The sequence below is a fragment of the Dicentrarchus labrax genome, unplaced genomic scaffold (genome assembly GCF_905237075.1).
Source record: "Dicentrarchus labrax unplaced genomic scaffold, dlabrax2021, whole genome shotgun sequence".
In the NCBI taxonomy this organism is placed as follows: Eukaryota; Metazoa; Chordata; class Actinopteri; family Moronidae; genus Dicentrarchus; species Dicentrarchus labrax.
In genome coordinates, this window is record NW_026136705.1 from 15078429 (window position 1) to 15101834 (window position 23406).

Genomic DNA, 23406 nt, shown 5'->3' on the forward strand with positions numbered 1-23406 from the left:
CAAAAATAACCCGATTATATTGTTTATATTGTGTTGATGCAATATAAATAATAAAACTACAAATAAAACCCAGTCAGAATATGAAACAGCTGTTTTAATATATGAGCATATTGCTGCATATTATCTTGGCAGAGATTTGTGTGTGTGTGTGTGTGTGTGTGTGTGTGTGTGTGTGTGTGTGTGTGTGTGTGTGTGTGTAGGATGGACGGACAATCCACAACTCTGTAAACACACTTGACCGTTCAAAGAGGTAAACATTTTATTGGTAATCAGAGTGTATAAAACTCATTCAGCCTGTAAAAAATATTGCTAAAGTAAAAAAACAGAGTACAAAATCATTTTTAAGAATATTTAAGAATATGTTAATTTGGCACTTGGTAGTTGGAATGTCTTATACTGCGTACACAGTATAACAACTCAAGAGTGCTCTCCTGAGAACAGTATGTATGTTTCAGGTTGATACAAAAAGAATATAATTAATAATAATATGAAGGGGCGCCCGGATAGCTCAGTGGGTAGAGCTGGCAACCCATGTACCGAGGCTGAGTCCTTGCTGCAGCGGCCCAGGGTTAATAATAATATGAATATCTTTGGGTTTATTAAGTGCTAAAACTGTCTAAATGCCACTACTGTTGGGTGTCACTTAAAACCCGAGATCAGTTTAAAAAGTACCTCATTGGTACTCAGTCAGTACAAAACACTGCGTCCATTTTCATCTTATAGTGCAGCAGTAACTCAGTAAAATCAGGAATATAGTGGTTATAATCATCAACACTGTGTTATAGTCAATATCAGAAACACTTTCAATGTAACAGAAACAGTTTTATGCAGAGGCGCTGAAGGTACCATGGAAGCCATAAGCCATGTTAACGGGAACGTTGGCTCTTCCCAGCTCTTCAAATGTCTTTGCATCCAAAACCAGGAGGAATGTTGCTTTATCCTGGAGAGAAAAGTTGTGTGGAATTACAATCGAAAACCACCAAGAGCTTATTATCAGAATAATGCCATTGATAGTACATGTATAACTCTTCTCCAGCTAACACGCAGCTTCCTGTGTGTTTCACAGTTAAATATTTATTTTAAAGAGCAGCTCTGATCGCCTTAAAGGACCAGAACATCTTTTGAAAAGTGCATGTGTGTGGAAGGCCACAGAGAATTCTTTTTATCCGGGTTAAATAAATGAATAATTCACAAAATCAATTGAGGAAATTTAATTTGCCACTTTAGAAATATTTTGCATTAGCACTGCACACTCTCAAAGTCCACTTCCACAGTGCTGATTGACAGACTATGTCAAACTGCTCCTGGTCACGACACAGTTTAATTTTAGCTTTAATTATCCCTCAACATTTGATGTGCTTTATGTCTGCATTTCATTTGCCGTTTTGTCTTTTATTGTGCTCTCCTGAAAGGTGCTGTATAAATAATCTTACTTGCTACTTGATGTGCTTTACAGAAACAGCGTAGTTAAGAGAAGAGAGGAGGATAATAATAAACTGCGGCACAACTTGGATTTAAGCTGCCAGACATGCTGTCAGGAGGGGGCACAACAACAACACCTCAAGACGGTTCGCGCTTGTCTGCCCTTAAAATAGAAATAATAGGATTTAACTTTCAATTAAAAGTTTGTAATATGTAGAACTAACTCATTTGCTGTTATCTTCCTGTTCAAATCCTTCAGTTCAGTTTATACACAGACCCAAAGTAGCATTTGCCTCCTGCTCCAATTTCCAACAAAAATCCCACTGACAATCTTTGTAATTATTTTGTAATATGTACCTGTAATCCTCTCTCTCTCTGCAGATTTAATAACCCATATGGTTCATATTAATGCCACTACTAACATACAGGCTCCTCTGCTTTAGAAAGTTTTGTTTTTTCTGTTTGTAATTCAAAACTTTAAACTATCAAAGTTAATTTGGTTTTAAATTAATCTATGAATATTTATGACTCTGCTCCCTCATGAATATTTTTTACGATGGATTATGTGTCCAGTGCTGTGCTCAGGTAGACTTACAGGCCTCCTGTCTGGTGGTAACTAAAACTAAAGAAACCATGTTGTTCTAAAGTCAGAGAAATATACTATAAAGTGAAACATTATAACACTGATGACTACTAACTACTTTTATTACTAAACCTTTGCTAAATTATTACTAAACCAAAAAATATCTTAGTTCTCTTTCTGTGGGTTTTCCAACATTTCCTGTCCATCTTTACTCTCTTACCTGTGAGGGGGTGAGAACCACAGAGAGGATGACACCATCGTCCTCCTCCACGGCGTCAGGGGACGGCACAAACACAGGCTCTGATGGGAAGAAACCTTTCTGGTACCAGACCTGAGGTCACACACACACACACACACACACACACACACACACACACACACACACACACACACATTCAGTAATAGAAGCTTAGTGTTTCAGTAATGTGTGTGGTTGCTATGGACTGTTGCCCAGCAACATTTTGTCACAGCAGGAAAAATACAGATGAACTTAATAACAGTAACAACGGCTCAGTGTCCAGTAACAGTGACAATAAACCAGCACGCACAATAGCAGGACTTCCCCTAAGTGGAATGCAGCAATAATTAATACACCTGTGAGTCTCCAGATATGACTTGTTAATATTTCTGCTGTGCAACCGGTCCATTGTTTTAACCTTGTGAGTCTCTGTGTGTGTGTGTGTGTCATCATGGAAAATGTGGTCCCGGAGACACCGACTGCTGTGGGAACTAGCACAGAAGCAGTTTTGAATACTCTGCCAAGTGTTTATATGTCTGTCTGTGGACAGATTGTGTCAATGAAGCAGTTTCACAACTGTGCAAGATGCAGTCACAAATCTGTACAGGTGTAGTTGAGATCAAAATGAAGGCTGAGGGCGAAGGGGTGGTCTAAACCAAGGGTACTCATGTAATAATGTAGTAATGACCACTGAGATCTCATGGGTCGGCGCATCAACATGTTGACACACTTCGCAAGTGGTGGAATCCTATCACAAAATGGTCTCTAGTCGTACTCATTACTCCCTAGGGGCACGACACTGGAGCTTATCTTAGCTTAAAGACAGGAAACAGGCAAATAGATAGCCCAGCTCTGTCTTGACTCCCAGACAAGAAATAGTCTGGCACATAACACATGTTAATAATGTGTTAATTATTGAGCTTTAGAGGCACTGGTTGTTGGATTTTGTTACCTTCTGACATATCCCACCTAGCTGTTTCCAGTCTTTATGTTAAGCTATAGGATAAAGGCTCCTGGCTGTAGGTTTATATTTAACAGACAGATATGAGGGTGGTATCCATCCTCTTGTCTATCTCCATGAAAACAGAAGAGCAAATTCCCCAAAATATTCCTTTAACATGTTTATGTTTTATTTGTTTGTTATTTTTTGTTGCCTTTTTTGTTCATGTATTTTTCTATGTCTATCTGTGAAGCACTTTGAATTGCACTGAACTGTATGAAATATGCTATATAAATAAAGTTTTATTGATTGATTGATTAATAAATGTAAACTGACTAGATGTGGTCAAAACCATAGACACATTCTGCTATGTTGCACAAAGTTGGGTTGTATTTTAGGACGGGGGAAGTTGTGTTATTCAGACAATAAACTTGTTTAATTACACAAATTAAAAAACAAACAACACACACACACCTTGAGCATCTTGTTGTTCAGGTCCATCTTGAGCAGTGAGTCTCCCACCAGGTGTCTGAAGCCGCAGCCATAGAAATAACGGTATGGTTGTGTGTTATATCTCTTGTAGTTGATCTGAGGGAACTCCAGGCCACCGTACTCTTGGAGGTCATCTCCATGGAGATTCTCGTGTTGGCAGAACACCTGTTGACAAAGAGAGGATCAACTGTCTATTGTCACTTATAGTCAATAGAGTTTTTACTACGGACATGCAGTGAAATCAGTCGTGTCCATGAGCTCACTGGCCATCAGCTTCAGTTTGTGACGCTCATATGAAAAAGAAGACTTTTGGTTTATTTGTTGCTTTTGCCTTCAGTAAATCCAACCACCTGACTGTTTCTGTGTTGAGTTCTCTCGGTGTCATGAGCTGGATCTTGTGAATTTTAATTATTCAAATTTAATATAACACACAAAAGTTGATAGATGAAAATGCTAACTGGAGTTGTACCTCTGGGACTGCGTATTTTCAATTACTGTGACACATTTTAAATATTATTTTCAGTATTATTAACACTCAGTCATTGTAGAAGCAATTCAGAAAAATAGGAGGAAATGAATTGTGATATTCTTTTAATCAAAATAAATGCCCTAAATCACATTTTTTATTAATATATTTTTATATTTAACAATCCCATTATGGTTACATATTTAGTGTTACTTTGTAGTAGATGCATCTTTCCCATTCTGCAACAAATTCAGTGTCTGGAGTGATTCAATTCTACTGGTGGAAAGTAACTGGATATATTTACCCTGCAGAGGGAAATATATAACTCACTACATTGTAACAACTAGTAACTAGTTACTATGGGGATTACAACATACATTTAACTACCCAGTAGTGTATGAAGTACTTCAAAAAGGAAAGTGCTGCTAACACATTAAGGCATATGTAATAATAATAATAATAACTTCAATAATCTAATATTTTTCAATAACACTACGGTAATTTTTACTTAAGTAGTATTTTTACATCATGGTATTGCTACTTCTGTGTAAGTAAAGAAGCTGAATACTTCCACCACTATTAGTCTCTTGGAGTGTGATGTGTTTTGTACAGCACAATATTACTTACTTAAGAGACTATCATATACAATTCAGTTTCACCTTATCACCGCTGATTTTGACACACGTTCCCGTACTGGAGGGCCGAGTGTTCAGGTTCTGGCCTGTGGGGGTTTCACTCGTCACATGGAGAGGCAGAACAAAGCGCCGAGGGAAAGCTCTGCACATGGCGTTGTACACCTGGGAAGGACATAGTACAGGAACAATGCAGTATGTGCGCATTTTAGGGATTCTTCTCTTACAGTGTGTCTGAAAACATGTGATGTATAAAACAGCAGTACACTTGAAAACTGAAGCACAATGCAAAAGAAAAATGGATTGCTCTGATGATATCTAACAGTATCCGAGGGTGGATTTTTATGTGTGTGTGAGGGGATATTAAGATGCTGACTTCGTCTAATGCGTCTCCTGACTTGCGTAAGTTCTGGATGAGGTAGTTGTTGATGGCTTGGCCGTCGTCTGCACAGCAGATGTCAAGCATCAAGAGTCCATCCTCCTCAAAGGCGTTGATCTGATGGAAGGTGGAGATTGCTTTGGTGTGGTACTTCACTGAACTGACCTGCGGTACAGAAAGCACGATTAGATGATCCAGCATCTAAAGCAGGACGTTTTTTTATTTTCCACCAGTAGTGTTCATCTCACCTCGCCTGTACGCTTGTCAACAAGATGGAAGACAGTTTCCTGCTTGGGATCCCAGTAGATGCCCTCGCTCAAAGCCTTCCCCCTCAGCTTGCATGTGACTATCTTCAGCAGGTCCATCTTAATTGGCTGCTCAATGAACACCACGTAGTTCTCAGACATGGCTGGAAGCAGGAGAACGGTATTACTGGGGTTTGTACAGTAGCTGAGGGCAGCAGTGTGAAAGATGGACATCACTAATGAATGCTGGCTTACCAAAGCTGTGGTAGTAGGAGGGATGGGACTTGCTCGCAGGCACAATAGAACAGAGTATTTTGGCTCCTTGCAGGGTGTCTGTGGCGTCTGTCTTCTCAGGAGGTACTCTGATGATGTTGTACAGGGCACCTGCAATAATAATGTACCTTGTAATAGCTTTTACACACATTTCCTCTGACATCTCTTAGGTTAAAGATGAGATGTGAGCCAGCGATGACAGATATTCAGTGAACACTATTTAGTTTTTATTATAGAGGAAACAAATAATTGCGCTGTTGATTTCTGTAAATCTTAATATGGGTCTTGTGGGTGATGGGGCTGACCTTTGCTTCCATAGGAGTTTCCCATGTTGTAGGTCGTACCGTCGGGGTCATAGTGTGGGTGGGCAGTGGCTCCATTTACAGCAATGAACTTGCTCCAATCTACCTACAAAACATAGCAGAGAATGAGAAAGATCAGTGTGTGCTGACACTGCTCTGAAAATATGTGTATATGTTGCATATAAACTGGTATGTGTGTACCTTTTCCAATGTTTCTAGGTTCTCTGGGTTCACTTTGTGTATGAAGTTTGTCTCCGTGCTGACATAGTAGTCACCTTTGTATTTCACAAAGCTCACACTGGCATTGTCTGTGGGCTCTGTGACAGAGAGAAAAACAGAGGCCTTTAAAATGGATGAAAGCGTTCCTCCTTTAACAGCCATCTTGGTAAACCATTCTGCCACACAATTTGCTGCTTTTGGTTACTGAAAAGTCTATTAGGAATGTGAAACATTTAGGAAATGCCTTGTTCCCCACTGTAGCACGTGTTATTATGTAATCTTGGTGTATAAAGAGAAACTTAAAGGGCTCCACTCCTGGCCTCACCACAGACCAAAGCAGAGTTTGTACAAACAATGATACTGAACAAATTGTTCTTTTCTTTCACGTAATCTCACTTCTGGCTCTCCTGCCACTTCTCAAATGACCAAGTTCTCAAAAGTCTGTGCTTTTATTCATTTATACCTCAGAGACTGAAATTCAGTGAAGCAAGATTGTTGAGCAATGAATCAACAAACCAACTGTAACTGATTACCATGAGCCCTTTGTCACACATTATCCATTTATACTCCAGAGGTTTTCAAACTTTTTCAGGTCAAGGACCCCTAACCTGACACAAATTAGATCACTGACCCCTTTTTATATTAGATTTTGTCCCAGTGTCCTTGATCTAATAAATGGTAAATGGTCAATGAACCTGTACTTGTATAGCACCTTTCTAGTCTTCCGACCACTCAAAGCGCTTTTACACTACTTGCCACATTCACCCTTAGTTCATGATTCAGTATCTTGCTCAAGAATACTTCGACATGTGGGGGATCAAACCATCAACCTTCCGATTAGTGGACGACCAGCTCTGCCTCTGAGCCACAGAAAGTGTATGAAACCAATCACCAAAGTCATACAGTCTATCAATGTGGTACTTATGGATGGAGTTATAGTGAAAATTACCCTTATTCATGACGACCCCCTACAACCCTCTCAAGGACCCCTGGGAGTCCCCAGACCCCACTTTGAAGACCACTGCTCTATTCCATTAATTCTTATCTATTCTCCTCACCTATCATCTCAAAGCGAGACAGGAAGCGCTGAAAGATGTTTTTACAGGGATCCGGCATGGCGATGGTACCAAATTCTGACATCACGATGCGGTTCTGTTCACTGTTCTTCTTGTAGGCATCGCTGTGCAGGAACCGACTCATGTATGTCACCTGTCCTTTGTCGATTTTGAACTGGTGCAGCATAGCCATCCCATCAAACCAGTGGTTGTAGCTGGGATGAAATAAAGATGGAAAGGCTTAATCACAGAGGAAGGTGTTTTCTTTATATGTGTTTTGACGTGTCCAAACTCACTGTGTGTTTCCAAACTCAAACTTCCCCGGGCCGTTGCGAAGGAGGTTGCCATTGATCCAGGAGGGAATGGTGCCTTGTACTTCGGTGGAGATTGGCTCAGGGGTCTCTTCTACAGAGCGGACCAGAGGTGCAATTGTCTCCAGTCCCTTCAGCACTGATGTTATGCATTCCTTCGCATTGCCATTATCAACAGGCTTGGTACCATCTGTAGGAAACACACACATTTACAGTATCATACCTAAACCAGATGGACATTAGGGACATGGCCTTCTATGCTGCTGCTGTGTTCAATTCAAACTGTTTTGCTGCTTTTTGGCTGCTGAGCCAGGGTAATATCTGGAGAAACTGGTCTGTCTGGTAAGTCAAACTATTAGGCAACAATGTCCAATGAAAAATAGACTCAATATATGGCATACTTTGGAATAAGAGCCCTATTTCTGTGTGGAAGGACAACACATGATGTATTTGACTGCACTGTTTGCATTTGCAATTTTTATCAAACATATGTATTTATATTTCGACAAGCAGGATTCATCAGTTTGATGTCGACTTGTTTATCTCTAAGCTGAGAGCCGTATGAGCAGCCTCTTCTTAAACCTCTGCTGTCAGAGCGAATATAAACAAGTCTGGATATATGAATGTACTCAAATATTTAAATAAAAAATAATTGGTGTAACTGTGCCAAAACTTATTTTTTTAAATACATTTCAATCTATTTATAAGTATAAAACTCTTGTTGTAAACAAGTTCATGGTCTTTCAATCTGTTCACTTGCTGCTAATAAATACTTTACTTTACTTACAAATGTAACATTAACTTGAAGTAAAGGCTATTTGGAATAAAACCCTCATAAATTCAGTGGAATACTGAAAATGGTGGATGTTGTGTAGACCAATGTAATGTTTGCTCAATAAACAAGCTGTGACACCTTCCTGAACTTTAACCTGACAGTTTTTTATTTCTTATTTCAAAGTTTCTCAGATGTTGTGTAGTGAAAAGTCTGTACATTAACACGTACAGTTACACAGATTGCAACAGACTGTGAACTTGAACTGGCACCTGTTTATTTTGGCCCATGTGTTTACAGAGAGGCAGCTGTAAACATGCAGCTACGTTTGGTCCCTCAGTGGGAGGAAAAACAGCTGGATCACAGAAACGTTGTGTTGTTTGGTTTCACTACAGTGTTTGTCTGACAAACCTCAACCCATATTAACACAGAACTCAACTGAACTCCTCATGGCAGATTCCAGCGTGAACAAAAACATGTGACTGAAATAACTGTTAACAGTCAGCTCCACTGTTGCCATGGGCTGAAGCCCTATTTAGCCCAGCACTAGAGCCGGGGAGTGGCTTGTTCTTAGCAGTAATAATCTATAGTATAAAATGAATGTACACTATTTATTTATTAGGGAATATATGTAATGGTTTAATTTACATATGTACAGTAATATATGCATGCATGTGAGAAAACTTTTTGACCGTTTTGTCTGGTTACAATACTTTTTTATATAATCTTGGCCTAAAAATGCTTTTGGCTAACATGTTAGCAATATATACCTTGCAGGCACAATAGTACATTATTTGTTTGGAGTCACCTAAACGATGTAAGTCCATTATTAGCTCAGTGTATAAACATATTTCTTCAAGCTTTGGTTGCTAATCAGTTTGCTGTGTTTACAGGTATTTAGCTGAGATTAATCACTCAGATTATTGATAATGTGTAAAAAGTATTAATTTTTTCAGATCTAAATTGAAAGAAAATTCAGCAAATGTTACTTTTTGATATCACAGTGCATTAAAATAGCCTGATCACAACACAAGGCTAATTGTTGTCTCTTTTCATGTATTTTGGTGGATGGGTGAAGACAGAGGGGGAGATGCTGGAGGGATTCTATATTACACGACCTGGTAAAAAATAATGATAATTTGTGTGAGGAAACAATTTGACAAAAATGTAGTTATAGACAGTTTGTCAAATTGTGTTTTTTGAAAAAAAAAATTGGAAATGTATTAATTGTGTAATACATTATTTTTCGGCTTAAAATCATTTGATATGTGTGTAGTATTTTATAAATGTTATACATTCTGGTATCATTTTGGTAAGGTGCTCTGACATTTTTTACCTTAATGTGTACACTCTTCTACTTACAGACAACAAATAATTGTTTCTCATTAACTTTATGCTTTATTTGGCTAATATTTCTTACATTTAACAGTAAAGGAAGGTGGCTGTGGAGGCTTCAAAACAAGTCCTTGTTTTCCTTTAATTTAATTATTTATTTCTAGACTTTTTTGTGGGTAAGGAAAGAAGCCTGATTTAGAGGCTTGTGGTCAATATAATCTGACCAAAACTATGTATTACAGGAAACGGGCTTTATGCATAAAACTGAGCATGGTTTTGAAAATATATAATACATATCAGGAGCACTGGCCCCACTGACCCAGTCTCTAATACACTCTTGTCAATTGAGCTGCTGCAATTGTGTGTGTGCATCATTATCACCACCTATGACCAAGCTATCCCAGCTAAAGTGAACTGAAGACCTGGCCAGCCTGACCAGCTAATACATGATAGTGACCAGCTAGACCACTGTAACCACCCATGTCCAGCTGTGACCAGTTAAACCAATTAATCCTGACCAGCTAAAATGTCCAAAACCCCTCTGAAAAAACAAACCAGCCCAGCCTGAGACTGACCAAGGGAGAGATACGTGGTTCTCACAGGACAGACACACCACAAACATATGATGATCTTATTAAATATGATTCCTGCTGTAGATTCAACAGTAGCCTATATGGATTAGTAAGAATTAGCTCAGCCTTCCACATCTGCAGCAGTAATGCAACACACACATTAAAGCCGCAGTAGTACTGATCTGAAACCTTTAGTAAAACACTGACAGGGGTAACTTCTCTGCACAATGTAAAGGCTACCTCTGATACAGTAAACATAGTCTTCCGGGACCGGCAGCTCACATACTGTACTTGGTCTTGGCTGTAGCTCAACAGTATTTCCTCCTGCGATTACAGCCTATTATCAATACTACAGTATCTTAATAAGAACGCAATAACTGCAGCTCTGTCCATATTTAAATGACATGTCGACTGAGAGAAACTGAAACCTGATACTGCAGGACTGAAGCTGGCAGAACAGTTTGTACTGAATGACATACAGTCTGGATCAGAGCTGATCATCGCCCTACCAACTCCACCAGAACACATAACAGCCCTTGCTTTATAAATATGTAAACATGCAAAATTCAATTTTAAAAACATGTGCGTTTCAAGTGCATATGGGTCTTCAAACGCGCTTGTGGCTGCGTGCAGAGACTGCGCAGTGAGACTATGAGCAGGTGAATCATCGGTACAGTGAAACATCCTCAAAATGGAGGAGACTTACCTGAACTGTCGAGCTTCACAGGAGACATGTCAGTAGCTGATGGATAGAAAACTCCAGGTTGTCTGCCTCCGAGTCCTGCTGGACCATAAACTGCTCACCAGCCCGGCAGCGGCGCGATTACATAACCCGTTTACATAATGCAGTGAGAGAGAGAGAGAGGGAGAGAGGAGAGAGAGAGAGAGAGAGAGAGAGAGACAGAGAGAGAGAGAGAGACACAGAAATACAGCACAAACTAGTAGTTTACTTTTCTGGGTTGTGTAATAAACGAGGCGCTAATCCACGACACACACTTACATTGTGGTAACTCCCAGAGGTGGAGGAAGCACTCAGATCTGTGAAAGTGCTCCGTTACATGTAAAAGTCCTGTATTCAAACTCTTATTAAAACTGAACTAAACTATTATCACCAAAATTTACCTAAACTACCAAAAGTAAAAGTACCCAGTATGCAGAATGGCCAAATTCTGAATCATCTACATATTAACCTTTATTACTGGATTATAAATTCATAAATAATAATAATAATAATAATAAATTTTATTTATAGAGCGCTTTTCTAGGATCTCAAAGACACACACATAAGGCAAAAAAGAAAAGGTAATAAAACAACACACTAAAAAATATAGATATATATCTACAGCACTCAACAATGAATCAAACATTAGAAGCCGTTCTGAAAAGGTTGGTTTTGATCAGTGATTTGAAGTTGGATGGATCAGTACAGTCTCGGATTTGTTTGGGGAGAGAGTTCCAGAGGGAGGGAGCAGCAATGGAGAAGGCTCTGTCGCCCCAGGTACGATGCTTGGTCCTCAGTGGTGGAGACAGGAGGTTGGCATCAGGAGACTGGAGAGGAAAGAGTGTGGTGGTGGAGCAGATCTGCGAGGTAGGAGGGGGCCTGGTTGTGGAGGGCTTTGTGAGTGAGGAGAAGGACTTTAAATTGGATCCGTTTTTGGACACAGAGCCAGTGGAGGTTCTGTAGGACAGGGGTGATGTGGTCATGGGAGTGGGTATGAGTGAGCAGGCAAGGTGCAGAATTCTGGATGTACTGAAGTTTATTAAGGACTTTAGAGGATGAACAATACAAGATGCTGTTACAATAGTCTATTCTGGATGTGATGAAAGCGTGGAAGAGGGTCTCAGCAGCAGAAGAGGAGAGTGAGGGGCAGAGGTGTGCAATGTTTTTCAGGTGGAAGATGGCAGTTCTGGTGATTTAGTTGACATCACAAGGAGAGATTGCTGTCAAAGATGACTCTGAGGTTGCGTATGTGTGAGTCAGAGGTTGTTTGTGTGCTTGATGAGGGATTTGGGACTGATGATCATTATTTCAGATTTGTCACAGTTGAGTTTGAGGAAATTGGCATGCATCCATGATGTGATTTCAGTGAAGCAGTGTGTCAGAGTGGAGTGGGTTGTGGGGGTTATGGATTTAGTGGAGATGTAGAGCTGGACGTCATCAGTATAGCCGTGGAAGCGGAGGCCATGATGGCGAATGAGTTTACCAAGGGGGAGAATGTACAGGTTGAACAGGAGAGGACCAAGCACTGAACCCTGGGGGACGCCTTGGGACAGGGAGGGGATGCAGTTATTGATATTGATGAACCGTTGTCTGTTTGTGAGATATGACCTTAGCCAGGAGAGGGCACCACCAGTGATGTTGAGGGAAGACTCAAGACAGGAGAGAAGAATGGTGTTGTTGATGGTTTTAAAAGCTGCAGTGAGGTCCAGGAGGATGAAAATGTTGAGGTGACCAGAGTCTGAGGAGAGGACGAGGTTGTTGATGACTTTGAGGAGGGCTTTTTCTGTGCTGTGTTGTGAGCGGAAACCTGATTGAAATGGTTCAACTAGGTCATTGGAAATGAGGTGGGCTTTAAGTTGGGAGGCAACAACAAGTTCCATTACTTTTGACAGAAAGGGAAGATTGGAGATGGGCCGGAAATTGCTCATGGTGTCGGGGTTAAGACGAGGTTTTTTGAGGATGGGATTGACAGCAGCTTTTGAGTGTTTGGGGGACAGAACCAGTGCTGAAGGAGGAGTTAAGGATTTCTGTGACGAGGGAGGAGATGATAATAATAATTAATTTATTGATTGTTTTGCATTAATTATTTAAATCTGCAAAGTAACACAAATGTATGAAATAAATGTAGAAGAGTAAAAAGCAAACATTTGTATTATTGATTATAACTATTACTATATACAATGATATTTTATTTCATTATTAAAACAATGCAATTAAACATACAATATATACGAGGTATGTTTCATGTACTAATTTCAGTATAGCGCATTTATGAAGGATAACAATTACTAAATTGTCAATAAATACAGAAATCGATATAAATAAAAGCTGAAATAAATAGTTAAATACATAAATAAATGTATACGTGTTTGTAATAATCGGGATATAAAAGATATTAAATCTTAATTGTATTTCTACATTATAAATATGAAGAATGAATTAATGTTGAATTAACTAAATGTAAAATAAATTGAATACATTCCCTTATATTCTGATTAATTAATATTTTTTATTAGATTTACGAATATAATAATACAATTTATTTTATTGTATTTATTTCAGCATTTCTGTATTTATTTTTTAATTCTTTCATTTATGATTAAGTCAATTTTCATCCTATAGGGTTGGAGACCAGAGGGATCTGCTGCTTGTTGTGTTTGTTTGCTGGCAGGTCAAGTGGACACCTAACAGTTAGCTGTCCATATGGACTGTGTGAGTGTGTCTATCTCGACCTGCAGACTGATCCAGATAATCTTTGTAGGAGGATTAAAGCCATGTCCCAGAGGAGGAAGACATACTACACTGCCTGCATTCGTCTTATAAAGCTCCTGCAACCTTTCAGGTAATGTCTGCTTTATTGTCTCTCAGCTGGGTTTACAACAAGGGTTAATATTCCTAATAACTGCAGTCCTGTGTCTGCAGACTGTACATTAACTCCATCTGTGACTTCAGTTGAGAGCCGGGTGCACAGTATCTGTAAACAAGTCTTGCAAGGGGTGTTTCTCAAAAGGTTTAGTCAAAGTGCCAAAGAAAAAACAAGAAAACTAGACACAAATGCTACAGCTTGTAGTCTAAGCTTTTTAGAAGATTTATTGTCAGTTTAAGTGTACAAATTATCATGGCAACAAGTCCCACTCTAATGATGTTAATACTCTCACATTGTTGATAATAGGGTTGCACCACATTTTAATTTGTTTGCTGCTGCCATTATTTACTACATCACAGTGTAATATAGTCACCAGAGTATACGACATATAGGCTACTCTAAGAGTAACAGTAGGTATATTGATCTGGTTAATATCATACAGAAAATAGAATAATAGCTATGTTGGTTTGCTTCCCTGTCAGCCTAGCATTACATTTGTGTGTTGTTCTTAGACTGTATCAGGTGATAAAATCACACTAAGTGAGTAATAAATATAAAACAGTATCTCATAAGCACCCAGCAGGTGTGGTTTTGTGTATTACAGGCTGATAATGACCAAACTGGTCATATTGAATTCAATAAAGCATAGCGGTCTCAATTTTAACAAGTCATTGTTGGTACTGTACAGTGGGGATTACATGAGTTAACTGTCTCAGTTCAAACATACAGTATACTCACAGAATCAGCTCTGAAAGTATTCATTTAACAGTAGAGCTGCAAAGATTAGTCAATTAATTGACGACTGACAGGAGTTTAATCATCAACTATTTGGAAACACTTTTTTTGTAAGAAAAAATACCCAAATTCTCTGGTTTCAGCTCTTCCATTGTGAGGTTTTTATTTAATTATAAACCGAGAAGCTTTGTACTGTTGATCGGACAAAAACAACAACTTGGACTGGGATGGATGTCAGTTTTTGTATTTTTCCGAACTGTTTTTTTTAACCAAATGATTAAACGATAAATCAAGAAACTACTCAGATTAAAAACATTTGTTAGTTGCAGCTCTAAACAACAAGGAAAAGTCCCATCAAAATACAGAAGAGCTGCAATTGGGTTTATCATTTAAGGTGTGAGAGTTTATACGACAAAAAAAGTAATCCGAAGCGCCACTTTCTTATTCTTACTGGTTCTAACAAAATCATTGTCTTTTTTCAACAGCTGCTGACTGTAATGCCTCCCACAAAGACCTCTAACCACTGGACGTTATCAGAGCTCCTTGGACAGCCGAGGCTGTTAGGGTTCGGAGCTCTGCTGACATGGTTGGTCCTCTTCCATCTCCTTGTGAACGTTTGGCTCCTCTGCATCTTCACCAGTCTCTTGGTGGTTCTCGGGGGTTGGCTTGGGTCCCGTGCCGTACTAGATGCAAACAGCCTTCTCCACTTGGAACACTTTTTGCCTCTTGGCAAAGTGAACCCACCTCTGTATTCACCTGAACATGAGTGGAGGTTGAACCATGAGATCCACAGTGCTGTCCACAAAGCGGTGCGTGACTTTGTGTCCTCGTGGTATCGCACTCTGCTGCCAGAGGTGGAGGGGGAGTTTGAACGAGCGGTGCGTAATTCAATGCTGGAGTCAGTAATGGAGCTGAAGAGGCGTGCTCAACAAGTGGACAGAAAAGCCCTGGTTCAACGGCTGCTAGAGCTATATGGCTGTCACCTGCAGAACTACATGGTGGCAAGACAGATACAGTCAACGCAAAAGAAGAGTATTAGTCTCTGGCAGCTTTACAGTGAAGTAGAAACCCCTCACCCAGCTGTGAGCAGTGCAGTCGCAGAGCTCAGCTACTCAAGAGCTCTAGTTAACCTCGTCTTAAATGTGCTTGTTCCATATCCTCAGATGGAAACCAGGACTGGAGGTTACGTGGTTACAGAACTCATCACCTGCAACATGCTGTTGCCGCTCATAAGTAGGGTATCTGATCCCGATTGGCTCAACCAGACCATTGTAGACATAATCACCAGATCCAGAGAACCACAGGAAATCAGCGTGGAAGAGCTCCCGGAGGATGCACTATACAGATGTCAGCTCCAGCAGGAATCCTGGACCACGTGCAAGTCCTTGTCTTCTTCTGATCTTACCAGCCAAAGTACCTCTGAAGTCGATGATCTACAGAGCCAGAGTTCACTCTGTGAGAAGGATTCCTCACAGAGCAGCATGGTTAGCCTGATGTCTGCTGGGAAAGTAGAAAATTGCCATACAGGTTTGCTCACACCATGCAAAGTGAACTGCTGTTCACTCACATCTGACCATTACTCCCACTCACCAGAGTCCAAAATTATTTCATTGGACTCCCTAATTCACTCAGACTCTGAAGATGAGCTGACAGGAGGCTTTTGTGACTGTGGTCCTCCAACAAACTTCTGCAACGTGATCAATGCGAAGGAAGATGAGGCCTTCGGCTGCTTCGGCCCTCTGAAAACTCTTGGGTTGAAGGTGGTGGTGCCCGAGGACTCCCAATGGCCGGCGGGTATAGCCCAAGAGAAATCCCCAACTTGTCCTCCAAGAAGACTTTGTCTAACCCCTTGTAACTTTGATTCCCCCAATAACCAAGCTGCAACTTTGAGCATCCAGAATGTGCAAATTTCTGGCACTGTCACTGCGAAGGAGCAGCGTGGCACAGGCAGTCATCCCTATAAGCTCTACACTGTGAAGGTAATGCCACCTCATGCTTCCTCTGACTGATATTTGAGTATGTATTATTGATCACCAAACATCAACAACCACATTCTGTTTTACAGTTTGAGACAGTGGCTGAAGCCGAAAACAGTGGCTCCCTGCAACCGGTGTCCTGTCACACTGTTAACCGGAGATACAGCGAGTTCCTCAACTTGCAAACACGTTTAGAGGAAAAGCCTGAAGTCAAGAAAGTTATCAAGAGTAAGAAATGATTCTTTGCTTCAATTCACTGTGAAACCTTAGTATACCAAGACAGATACATAGTTACTGTTGTGGATTTCAGATGTCAAAGGTCCAAAGAAAATGTTCCCTGACCTCCCATTTGGCAATGCAGACAACGACAAGGTCGAAGCTCGTAAAAGCCAACTGGATACGTTCCTTAAAGTAGGTATTAGGGTCGTAACTCCAGTAAATAAATGGTTCCTGTGGTTCTGTAATTTGATTGATTTGATTTTTTTCTCTAGCAACTGAGCAGTATTCCCGAGACATCCAACAGTGAGGACATGCAGGAGTTTCTGGCTCTAAACTCAGATGTTTGCACATATTTTGGAAGAAGGCCATTTGTCAAGTCAAGAATTGATAAGGTAAGAAAGAATCTACATCCTGGAGATCTTGTGAAGCCAGACTCTGACAGTTTTCATGATCGTTAGGCATTCCTTTGATAAAATGAGGGAAAAATGAACGCACTCAAGATAAAATGAAGAATTTGGGGAAATACATGTATTTTCTTTCTTGCCAAGAGTAAGATGATACCACTCTCATATCTGTCAGCTTAGCTTAGCATGAAGACTTGAAGAAACCTGAACAATTTGCTTGGTTCTGTCCAGTGGGAACCAAATCTACCTATCAGTACCTCTAAAGCTCACTATGCATTACATTTTGTACATTTTAAATTGGGGAATTTATTTGTCTCATGTCTTCTCTGACTTGATCACCATTAAAGATGATGGAAAATGCTTTAGACACCTTGAAGACAGCTTTCCCTCATCCTGAGCCCCTCAGTCCAACAGAAGAGCTTGAAGGAGATGCTGATGGAAGAACAATGGACAACAGAAAGTACAGGTCAGAACTTTGTCTCAGTCATTTTTGCTATGTGACTCCTTAATAACAATGCTGTGTCATTTTGTGACCCTGTCATCACAGTTTGCATTTGATTATGACTGTGACTGGTTAAACCAAAGACTACTTTCCACTCTGAGATTGAGTTATTTGAATAACATAATTGATGGATTTACAGGAAAAAAGCAAAGATTCGAGAAAAATGTGACAATTTATCCACTTACTCTTATATTGAAACCACTGCCTAACCTACAGCTGACCACCGGTCATGCTTCAATCTCACAACAATCAATTCAAACAGTGCAGGGTGTTAATACATCACTACAGAACACACCCAAGGGCACATTAAATTATTTTGTTTCTCTGGTGTTTTTATCATTTTGTAAGTGATCTTCTCTTTTTTGACTGTAATGTAACATTTTCTGGTTTTGTGTTTCATGCATCAGGAGGCTTATGTTCCCAAGCAAAATCTCCCCATCTCTCAATATACCTGACCTACATCCTAAAGTGACATACTGCTTTAGTGAAGGCAGTGCTGTAAGTTACCATACTGTATTTACCATCTCTGATTGATACATGTGTGTTTGAAATGGATACTGGAAACAGCTGACATGTTTGTGTTTCTCATTATGGCTCTTTAGGTCCTCAATGGCATGTCACTGTCTAGCCTGGAAAGCTTTGTCGAAGAGCAGGAAAGACTTTTATGTGGGGCGAATGGGAAAGAGACATCGAAACAGAGCTGTGAGCTGCCTGGCAAAGACAAGAAGACTTCAGGGAAAACTCATGGGACAGGTTAATATTCATACAGCAGTCTTGTCTTAGTTTATCCATAATGTCCATAAGGACCGCGGGAAGCAACATGCAGTAACGCAGCATCACCACTTGGGTGCGGCAGAACTGTACAGTTAGTTGGGACATCTGCTGAATATTCCTAGTAGTCCCCTGCCACCATTGATGTGTTTGTCTGTATGGTGTATCATATGTGTCCCACTGTGTTCTGTGTACTGCAGATACAGCTGTGGCAGATGTTGCTTTAAACATTTTGTGTCTGCTGATGAAGGACCAGTGGAGTTGGCTGTGCACAGAGAACATACAGAAGACCATCAGGCTGCTCTTTGGTACCTTTATTGAGAGGTAGGAGTCACTTCTCAGCTTCTGTGCTGATTTTATTGTGTGTGTATAGGGTGTATTTGTAATAATAATAATGTATAATCTTATTGTTACATATTACTTATATATGAAATATGTGACTGCAGACCTATTTTACTAGCAGGTGACATTGTGGCACATTATTTTTCCATCATACAGCTGAAGATCCAGATGCTGGGTCCTCTTCTAGTATAAGAGGCAGGTTTATGAGACACAATGTGGTTTGTCAGATTGCCTTTCAAAATATTTTTTTTTTCTTTAAATGTTTATTCCTTTCTGGGAATCTATAATTACCACTGGGGTTGTTTTTACCAGACAGTCTGTGGGAACTGTGCTCATCTAATCTCTTGTGTTCTGTTGTTGTTAACTGATTATGCTGGCCTCCATTTTTGGACTTGACATATACCTCTGGGAGTTTTAAGGTCCACTAAGCATGTCAGTAAATAATGTCCATGCTCCTGCAATAGTTTATAGAGATTTAAAAATATTTGTTTGTGTTTCTTCCCCTTGTGTGCATGTCTTTCATATTCCTGATCAGTTAAAGCATGTTTGCATGTGGCTGATATTTAGTAGAAAAAACAGATACCACTATTACATTAAACTACTGATTCTGTCTCAGGTGGTTGGATGTAGGAGTTGCCCACCTTACCAGTGCCCCCTGCTGGGTTATTTACCTACAAGTGCTGCAGGAAGCTGTATGGCCAGGCGGCACGCTGCCTGCCCAACCACGGCCAGAGCGTAGTGCCGCAGAAAGAGAGGAAACAAAAGAGCAATGTCTGGACTGTCTAATGCAGCTGCTTCCAGGTACCTAGCAGCTGTTAGATTCAGACTGTAGCTGTTTGAATGCTCCTTAAATGCTATTTTTATTTGCAAGGCTCCTGAAGCTGAGTTATCCTTTTGGGTTTGTTCCATTATTTGTGCCTGAATAGAGCTTATCACTGACATGCTGGGAAGTGAGAAGTACAGACTGAGCTTGGAGACCATGCTGGAGTCTTTACAGGACCATCAGATAAACAAGTGAGTCAACAACCAAACTGTCGGGTAAACACACGTCTGATTCTGCTATTTTAGGACGGCTACAGTCAGTAGCTTAGGAACTGTATCAATAGTGTATACAGAACAAGTATTTATCTGGTTATCACACTAGACAGTATAACTACAAGAGGTGTAACGCAAAGCCTTCATCTGTATCTATATTTGGATTGCACCGAAAGTTTGTAATCTGCTTCATTTTCTGCCTTAAATTGTTTTCTACACTGCCACGATGAGTAAAAATAATATGTATACATATATCATCATTTACTCGGTATATTAAATATTAAGTATAATGGACTAAAATAAAGCTGTGTAACTGGTCATGCTCCAGGTGGAAATTCAAAGGGAAAACAGAATGAGAAGTTAGTGAACAAATACAAGTCAGAATTGCACTGGGCCATATTTCATGATTTTCTTGATGATAAGTGGAGGTTGTGTTTATAGTGAGTGGAGGCTCAGTTGTCTCTGTTGAAAAATGTGATAGCTATTGACAAAACAGGGCCATAATAACTCTTGGGGCCCTACTGCATACGATAAAGAAAAGGAGATTTGTGCCTGCAAGATTAAAATAAATGTGGTTTGAATGAAGAAATGAGAAGGCTGTTGACAAAATCTGAAAAGCTCCCATGGCCTGTTGGCAAGCACTTTTAAGACAATTTCTAACCCCTCAGTTCTTTTTTCAATATCTGATCATGAGGTAAAAATTAGGAACACAGAACAAGAAAAATATATTTTATGACCCTACACTACAATGTTGATGTTTAAGATAGAATTAAATACATCTGCTGTATCTGAATAATTTTCATATTCCATATTATCCATATAACATCAGTAACAGCTGATGTCAGTCAGTCATTAACCCTGTTTGTGTATTTATGTGCAGGCATCTGATCTACTGCATCTGTGACCTGCTGCTGGAGTTTCTGATCCCTGAGTCGTGTGACGACGCCTTCCAGAGGTCTCTGCTGCAGAACCTGGCCAAAGACACAGAGAGAGACAATCCTCACATGTGATTAGCACATGATGACACTCTGCTGCCTCACAGTTGTAAGCAATTGGTGGATAATGAGCAGAATATGTGTGTATTGTGATGTATTCGTAATGACCTGTTGTCTCTGGAGTCCACTGGGTGATGACTGGGATGACTGTGTGCAGTCACATTAGAATTATGCGGCTTCATTTTGTTTCAGAAATTCATAATTCAAACTCCCATTCCTTCTAACTCTGGGTATCATAAAGATGAGAAGGATGAAAAGTGTGTTTATATTTTTGACACAGTCATGTGGTCTGTTCTTGTTTATCGTTTTTATTGATTCATTCATCAAGATTTCTATGTTGCACAAGCCTGATGATATTTTTTATGATATTTCTAAGTCCTCACTTGCTTTGTTGAACTGTTTGAGGGCTTTAAAATATATTCATGAATCTGTTTTAAGATTTTATATAAGGCTTTTAATCTGTCCTTTATTTAAGTTCGGTATCTTACACTTCTCAATGCAATTAGTGCCTTCAGCTGAGCACTGTGATGGCTATCAGTGAAACCAGCTGTGTGAAGGAGGGGTTAAAGCTATACTGTATATGGTTTAGTTCCTGTCAGTTTCACAAAGAATCTGATTCACTCTGATGGTGATCTGATAGTTTAGATTGATATGATTCAAAAACTGATGCCCTGAATCAGTAAATGTATTAAATGTAAGAACAGAATCCTAATTTCTTCATATAAAATGATTGTCACACAGATGTTATTGTGTTTAGTGAGGTGTTTTGTCTGTATTTACTTCTCCACTTCCAAACTATGAGTGTTTTCCTACTCGTAATCCAGTTTTGATGAGCAGATTTAAGCCAGAATTTGTGCACATACGCTCTCACTAATGAGAGGTAGCCAAGTTCAACATGTTACAGAAAACCACGTTTTAAATGAGGTTCTTCTATTGAGATTAAAGTTTAATCTGGTTCTGATACTCTCTGAGTGTTGGTTGTAACTTTTAACTTTTGGTCTGACGCTAAGGTAACTCTGTTAAGTGAATAGACAACAGGTAAGGTCATCAGAAAACTTTCAGTATGTTCACTTATGCCGAACAACCAGGGACTGTTTGCACACTGCTGCGTAGGTTATCTATTTTAATTTGATTGTGTGTTTTTTTAATTAGTGTGTCTATACAAGAGCATATTTCATTCGAGCACATATATTTTGTTTTTTGCATAGTGTAGCTTTAGAGTAAAACTTGTCACAATAAGAGTTTGTATTGGCAGTGACAACAACTGTGTGGGAACCATCCTTGAATGACTGAATCAGTCAGAGCTTCATACTGGGAGCACTATGTGTGAAAAGAGTTTAAGATTTGACTCGTGTGCTTTCAATAATGATTCAACCAAGATCCCAGACTGAAATTTCATCAATAAAAGAGGATTTAGCAAAAGTGAGTGCCGTGCTGTGTTATAGTCTTCCCATGATCTTTTGATCCTGAGCAGCCTTTGAAAAATACTCATTGCTTCATAGACAGTATCTTCTCTTTGATGAGGCTGCAAGAGTGTGAAAGATTACCACCTCTCTGCATGAGTTATTAAAGCGTGGTGAAAAATGTTCTTTTTGAATTGGGCTTAAGTAGCAAATTAAGAGACACGTGGAACTAAATCTCCAGTATCGATGACGTGTTTCCATATGGCAACATAACTCAGTTTAACATGAAAAACATTTTCTCCCACAGAAATACAAACCCAAATGTTTGCTCAAAATCATTAAATTCACATTTATTTTTGTCAATTTCAGACCTCCAATACTATAAAAGCATTGGCAAAACTTCAAGTGGAACTAAGATTGAGATTCTGGGATATATAGTATACTATGCCAATGCAATATTGGCATTTATGCTTTGTAAAATTACAGTTGTTAAGTATGTCAGTCAAAATTATCTTAAAGTCTTTTCATAGAGCCGGTCTTGACCTTACTCATAAAATAAGTCACTTTATTACAAACAAGCTCAAAGAGATCTGATGAAGTTAGAATCACCATGCCACAGTGCAGAAAGTGCCACAGTTTAAGAGACATTGATCTGTTTAATGCAAAGGAAAATATAAATACAAGAGGACATACAATAAAATGCTAGAATTCAATACAATAGCCCTGCAGTAGCTTCTTTGTACAGCTTTAAAATGGCACTGTCCAAAAGGTAACATAGGGGTGGACACAATACCCACACAATCCAAACATCTAACCTTCTCGTGTTCCTGATGCTGACGTTCACACGCTGTGCAGGAACTTGTGTCAGATGTCAGTGTTTAAGTCTGCTCCCTTTGTTTCCACTTGCAGTTCAGAAGGACTTCATAAATACGATCTTAGGAACATTTAGCACAACTCACTTCCTTTCTCATGATATCATGGGCTGATACTGGCGAGCTCCCACCTCCTGTCTCATGCTTTGGGACTTCACTGGCAGCCAGAGGAGACAAAACCCTCGAGCTGCATTGATGGTGGCCCCATACGTCTCAAAGTCAAAGCAGCTGTATTTTCACCACAAATCGCTCAATGGTACAAACATCTGTGGACTCCTGTCTCAGATGTTTGTCTATTTTTATTTATTTTTTTATTTATCAGCTACTAA

The 23406-nt window shown here is 39.6% G+C and overlaps 2 protein-coding genes across 2 annotated transcripts in view; one reads left to right on the forward strand and one right to left on the reverse strand.

Annotated features, from left to right (window-relative positions):
- Positions 1-21544, forward strand: part of snx19a (sorting nexin 19a) — a 92743-nt gene extending 71199 nt beyond the window's left edge. The window contains exons 6-17 of the mRNA XM_051401230.1: positions 13719-13799; positions 15044-16537; positions 16624-16762; positions 16845-16945; positions 17026-17145; positions 17505-17623; positions 18067-18157; positions 18262-18412; positions 18631-18754; positions 19389-19573; positions 19699-19786; positions 20688-21544. Of these exons, the coding sequence (XP_051257190.1) occupies positions 15056-16537; positions 16624-16762; positions 16845-16945; positions 17026-17145; positions 17505-17623; positions 18067-18157; positions 18262-18412; positions 18631-18754; positions 19389-19573; positions 19699-19786; positions 20688-20817 (2730 nt within the window). The 5' untranslated portion in view covers positions 13719-13799; positions 15044-15055 and the 3' untranslated portion in view covers positions 20818-21544. The remainder of the gene's footprint in view (positions 1-13718; positions 13800-15043; positions 16538-16623; positions 16763-16844; positions 16946-17025; positions 17146-17504; positions 17624-18066; positions 18158-18261; positions 18413-18630; positions 18755-19388; positions 19574-19698; positions 19787-20687) is intronic.
- On the reverse strand, positions 235-11110 carry LOC127364077 (carotenoid-cleaving dioxygenase, mitochondrial). The gene is made up of 12 exons (XM_051401231.1): positions 10943-11110; positions 7543-7747; positions 7250-7461; positions 6174-6289; positions 5976-6078; positions 5653-5781; positions 5401-5561; positions 5150-5317; positions 4801-4938; positions 3658-3840; positions 2226-2336; positions 235-940 (listed from the first exon to the last, which is right to left on the reverse strand). Exons 1-12 carry the CDS (start codon positions 10968-10970, stop codon positions 824-826), a joined length of 1671 nt encoding a protein of 556 aa, XP_051257191.1. The 5' UTR covers positions 10971-11110; the 3' UTR covers positions 235-823.
- Positions 21545-23406: the final 1862 nt, after the last annotated feature.